At 39.1% G+C, this 6,183-nt stretch overlaps 1 protein-coding gene across 1 annotated transcript; it reads right to left on the reverse strand.

Annotated features, from left to right (window-relative positions):
- Nucleotides 1–3,110: 3,110 nt before the first annotated feature.
- On the reverse strand, nucleotides 3,111–4,286 carry LOC109133553 (uncharacterized mitochondrial protein AtMg00810-like). Its single transcript, XM_019249945.2, has one exon. It carries the CDS (start codon nucleotides 4,284–4,286, stop codon nucleotides 3,111–3,113), a length of 1,176 nt encoding a protein of 391 aa, XP_019105490.2.
- Nucleotides 4,287–6,183: the final 1,897 nt, after the last annotated feature.

A 6,183-nucleotide genomic window follows, 5' to 3' on the forward strand; every position in this document is an offset into this window, starting at 1 on the left:
TTATAGATTTATTGATTATGTTTAAATTAAGATTTTAATTATTAAAGCATGAACTTTTAAGGTTTTATAAGTTGGAAAACCATAATAGTATAGTATAGTTTTTGAAATTGAGTATTGTTATAATTTTAATTACGTTTAAGTATGTTTAAAAAGGGTTTTATTATATTATAAGTTGCTGGAAATTTTATAAGGATGCTTATGATGGAGTTTTTATGACCAAAGTATGAGTTTTTAAGAGTTTTTAATAATTAGTATAGTAATACTACACTAGGAGGTATTAATAATTGATTTTTTAATGATGGGAAAGATTTTAGTACACTTTTAAAAAGGGTTTAAAGTATTTTAATATTGATGGAACATTTAAAGGATTGATTTGTGTTATGTTGGTTATTGTTAGGCGGAGAATTCTTTTTAGGCGACATTTAAGCTTGTGAAAGTGGCCTCTTATTTTTTCTACACAAGTTACATACATACCTGTGTGTTGGTTGGATTAATATCATGTCCTAAGGATGGAATTTATGTAGTATTATGTATAGAGAATTATTTTTTTAGTTCATATTTGCTTTGTATTCAATTGGATTTGCATGTTTTATGCCGTTGTGTGAAGCATGTTGATTATGCTGATGATATTATGTTTTTATGGAAGATTGATGCAAGCATTTGAGATTTGGGAAGTTTATTTTATTAAGTCACATGAGGGGTTAATATTTATGCTGGTATTGGAGGATGATTGAATCATGTTGTTCCCTTTGGATTATTTAATTAATTTATGAGGACCGAATGCCTTATTTGGTAAGTTGGTTATTCACCTATGAAACGTTGGATGGTTGTTGACTTGGTTCAATAAATAAATAAAGGTTATGGATTTAATGTTGGAATTAATCTTGTTAAGTTGATGATTATCTTATCTAATTCAAAGATAAAAATGTAAGTTTATGTATCTTTGATGATTATATTAATTGTCCTACTTATGAGTCATAAGAAGTGAATAATTATTAATCACGTAAAGTGAAACGTGAATAACAATAGTTTTAACCTTGTGCACATCTGAAGTTTTGGACTAGTATGAGTTGGAGTACATGGTGGTAGCCCATGACTTTTCTTGGGACCGGATGATCACAGTGTCCTATTTTTATTTAAAAAGGTTCCTCGATATTGTAAGTCAGGGGAGTTCAGAGTCGCTCACGTACTTCGTCTTCTAGATTGAAGACTGGTTTTGGTTTAGACAACTCGTTATATTGACTATTCCATCTAAATTAAATTAACTTATTAGTTGTTGAGTTTCTTTCAGTAAAGTAGTTTGATATGTTATTATATTATTATCTATCCATGCTTATTAATATTTATTAGTATCAGTTTAAGTTTTATATTCATTTACTACGTAGTACTCAGCTTTGCTGATTACATGCATTGTGTGCTGATCAGGGCTATGCCTTATTTATCTTGTGATGACCCAATTGGTGAGCAATCTATCGCCATCAATAGAGAATCATCGTTTACAGGTTTGAAGATAATGCGTCATGGTTCGGGAAATTAGAGAGCTTGCGTTGACGTTTATTATTTCATAGCTGACTTTGACTTTTACATTTGAGGTTGACTTTTACATTTGAGGTTGAATTTTACATTTGAGGTTGAATTCTGACTTTATGTTGGTTTGACTTTTGGAGTCGACTTTGGGTTGACTAAGTTTTACTTTCAAAGTTATTTATTATTATTTCCGATGCAAAATTCTAAATAAGCCGATACATTATCACATGGGCGATAATACTTTGATAATTATCTAAGTTTTATATTAAAAAGGTATTTTGGAAAATAGAGAATTGTCGGGGTGTTACACATATGACCACCACATGGGGATGAATGGCACATCCCTATTACATCCTCAATCTCATCATCCGGGAGACACCTCCGATAAATACATCCACCTCCCTCTTGAACAAGTATGGGTCCTCCCATACATAGTGCTTCGCCTCATGCATGAACCTTTGCTTTCATTGGTAGCTAAAGTCATTCAGTGTGACTCCACTAGCATGAAAATTAGAAAAATTAGCGAACTAAGGAGCATATATGACCTTCACGGCATAGAGGAAATCATCTTGAAGAAAATCATTAATGGGAGGTTCTAAGCCTTGTGAATCATCTATAGGAAGGCAATAAAGGTGGTCGGCAACCGAATTTTCATTGCCCTTCTCGTATTTGATCTTAATATCAAACTCTTGAATGAGAAGGATCCACCTAATTAACCAATGCTTGGCATCTTTCTCGGCCATGAGATACTTGATAACCACATTGTAATATCCCGAAAATTTAAGCTTGTTTAACGTTAATAAAAAGCTAAATAAATTTGTTGAAAACTTATTTTTAAGATATAGTATGAATTTTTTTTTTTTGAAGGAAGTTTGAAATAAACAAACCAAGTTAATTTAGTATAGAATTAAAAGAAAATAGGAAAAGTTACTATTTTAGTAATAGGGAAAAGAATTAGCAAATTTCCAAAAAAAAAGGAAAATCACCATCCACACAACTCATCTTCTTCTTCAAGCTACATGTCCTTGCTCCCCAAGGCTTCTAGAACTCCTTGCTCCCCGAGTATACTTCACCAATAATCCACCATTATTTTAATTGAGCTTTATTCCTAAGATTACTATAAATAGTATGCTGATTTCACTATTCATCCCCACCCAAAAATCTGAAATTTACACAACCTTTAAACACATATCCTCCACCATTTTCCGGCCACCCTCCGACCACCCTCCGACCACCACCACCTGCCGGCCTCCCTTTCTGGGCGCTAGCTTCGTTACCCACCGCCAGCACCGACACCTCCTCCTCCCTTCCCCACGCCATACCCTTCCTCTTCTCCTTCCTCTCTTTCTCGCTGCTCCCCTTCCCCTGACTTCTCTCTCCTCCTCGACCCACCTGGGCTGCTGCCACCTGACGCGCCACTGAAAGAAGATTATCCCATAATCATTTCCTTAACCCTCAGAGGGTTTAAATAACATACATAACAACTTCCTATAATCTAGGCTACGTATAAGGAAATACAAAGGAAACTAATCTACTGTTACCAAATATACAGAGATGATAATATACACACTATATTACATACTCTAGCACACCCCCTCACTCGAAGCGGGAGGTTTACAAACACTGAGACTGTTTCTGAAATCCTCAAACAATACTAAGGGAAGACCCTTAGTGAAGATATCTGCAATCTGATACCGGGAAGGAACATGTAAGACTCGCACTTGGCCACGAGCCACTTTTTCACGTACAAAATGTATACCCATCTCAATATGCTTAGTGCGTTGATGGTGAACAGGATTCCCAGAGAGATAGATCGCACTAACATTATCACAATACACCAATGTAGCCTTTAAAATAGGACAATGAAGCTCAAGCAACAGATTACGTAGCCAACATGACTCCGAAACCACATTAGCAACACCACAATACTCGGCCTCAGCGCTAGACCTGGAGAGAGTGGGTTGGCGCTTGGCCGACCAGGAGACCAAATTGTCACCAAGAAAGATACAGTAGCCAGAGGTGGAACGACGAGTGTTAGGACAGCCACCCCAATCTGCATCAGTATAGGAAAGAAGTGTGGTAGCAGGAGAAGAATAGAGATGTAAACCATGATCCAAGGTACCCTGAATATAGCGAACAATGCGCTTGAGAGCGTGCATATGAGCCTCCCGGGGATCATGCATATACAAGCAAACCTGCTGCACAGCATAAGAAATGTCAGGTCTGGTAAAGGTGAGATACTGAAGGGCGCCTGCCAGACTACGATAATATGAAGGATCAGCATAAAGTGTAGTAGAAGTAACCCCCAACTTGGGCTTAGTGTCAACCGGAGTAGCAGAAGGTTTGCAGTTGGACATGCCAGCCCGATCAATGATGTCAGAAGCATACTGTCGTTGAGAAAGAAAAAGACCACCTGCATGACGAGTGACAGCAATACCCAAAAAATAACTCAAGGCACCTAAGTCCTTCATAGCAAATTCAGAACTGAGACTGTCAATAATAGAAGAGAGCAAGGCTTCTGAAGAAGCAGTCAAAATGATATCATCCACATAGAGCAATAGATAAGCAATATGAGCACCACTGCGATAAATAAATAACGAGTGATCTGAAACACTGTGAGAAAAACCGATAGTGGAAACATAATCTGCAAACCGCTTATACCAAGCTCGAGGGGCCTGTTTCAGGCCATACAAGGACTTCTTCAGCAAGCAAACATAATTAGGGTGTACGGGATCCCGATAGCCCAAAGGCTGATGCATATACACCGTCTCAATGAGTGTACCATGTAAAAAAGCAGTTTTTACATCCAATTGATTAATTGGCCAATTTTAAGCAAGAGCCAAACTAAGAACAGTGCGGATGGTGGCCTGTTTGACCACCGGACTGAATGTCTCACCACAATCGACACCAACCTGCTGAGTTTTGCCATCGCCTACAAGACGAGCCTTATGGCGCTCAAAAGAACCGTCAGAATTATGTTTATGAGCAAAAATCCACATATAACGAATCACATTAACTTCCGGAGAACAGGGGACTAACTCCCACATCTTATTTTCCATAAGAGCATCATACTCAGCATCCATAGCTAGTTTCCAGTTATGGTCACGCAAAGCGGCTATTGGGTTACGGGGTATGGGAGATATGGAAGTAGTGGTGTGAAGGTTAAAAATGGATTTAGGCTTAAAGACCCCCCTTTGGCTGCGGGTAACTGGGCCGGGCCGGGTGGGGAGGGGGGGAGGTGAGGGAGGAGGCGACGGGGCTGGACTCGGGTTAGGTGCAGGTGGGCTGTGGGCCCGAGGAGACGAGACATGAGCTGTGGGAGAGAAGTGGGGCTGCGGCACACCAGGCCGAGAGGAAGGGATGGCTGGGCCGTGAGCTGACCCAATAGGGGAATGAGGAGGGGAGACGGGTACTGTGGCAGGGAGCTGGGCCATGTGATGGGTTATATAGGGAGATAGGCCCTCTTCCAAGAAGGAATAAGAGGAGGGCATGGGTGAGTGAAGAGTGGCAAAGGGAAACTTGGTTTCATTAAATAATACATGCCGACTCACAATGATTTTTCGGGATGAGAGATCATAGCACTTATACCCCCTATGATTAGAAGGATAACCCAAGAAGACACATGGAGTAGACCGAGGTTGAAGCTTATGAATTATAGAGGAGGGAAACAATGGATAGCATAGACACCCGAACACCCTTAGATGAGAGTAAAGAGGATCCCATTGATATAAGATTTTGAGAGGAGAGGAAGAGTGTAGTAATTTGCTTGGGAGAATATTCAGAAGATATGTTGCCATTGACAAAGCATGATGCCAAAAAGAATGTGGAAGAGATGTATGAGACATAATGGTACGAATGATGTTGTTAATGGTACGAATTTTTCGTTCTGCTTTACCATTTTGAGAAGATGTATAAGGGCATGAAAGACGAAAATTAATACCATTAAGCTTACAGAAATCCCAAAACGGGCCATTATCAAATTCTTTGCCATTATCACATTGGAAATTTTTGATGTGTCGTTCAAATTGAGTTGAAATGAAGGCTCTAAAAGAGGTGAATGTGGAATAAGCATCAGATTTTTTCGATAGAGGGAAAGTCCACAAATAATTAGAGTAATCATCCAACAACAACATATAATAACGATGTCCCGCAGAACTCAAAACGGGAGAAGTCCATAAATCACAATGAATAATGTCAAATGGTAGCATGGTAATAGAAGATGATGCAACAAAAGGCAATTTAATCTGTTTTCCCAGCGGACAAGAATTACAAAAATCAGAAAAACTAGAACTACTACACTCAATGAGGTTATTATAATATAATGATCGAAGAATAGAGTGCCCCGGATGTCCAAGGCGGTCATGCCATAGAGGAGCAGATGCTAAAGCGGCAAAGGCAGAAGAATGAGCAGGAGTGGATGACACTGAAGTGGTGAGAGGATAAAGCTCGCCCTTACTATTGCATCTCATGAGATGCATCCCCGCCTGAAAATCCTTCACAGAAAACCCAAAAGGATCAAATTCCACAGTAACAGAATTATCAGTGGTAAATTTGCGAACAGACACCAAGTTTTTAATTAATTTGGGAGCATGAAGGACATTTTTAAGGGTTAGAGGTGGGTGAGGGGAGGGTAACATTGCATGACCATAACTAGAA

Source organism: Beta vulgaris, chromosome 6, assembly GCF_026745355.1.
Source record: "Beta vulgaris subsp. vulgaris cultivar EL10 chromosome 6, EL10.2, whole genome shotgun sequence".
NCBI lineage: Eukaryota > Viridiplantae > Streptophyta > Magnoliopsida > Caryophyllales > Amaranthaceae > Beta > Beta vulgaris.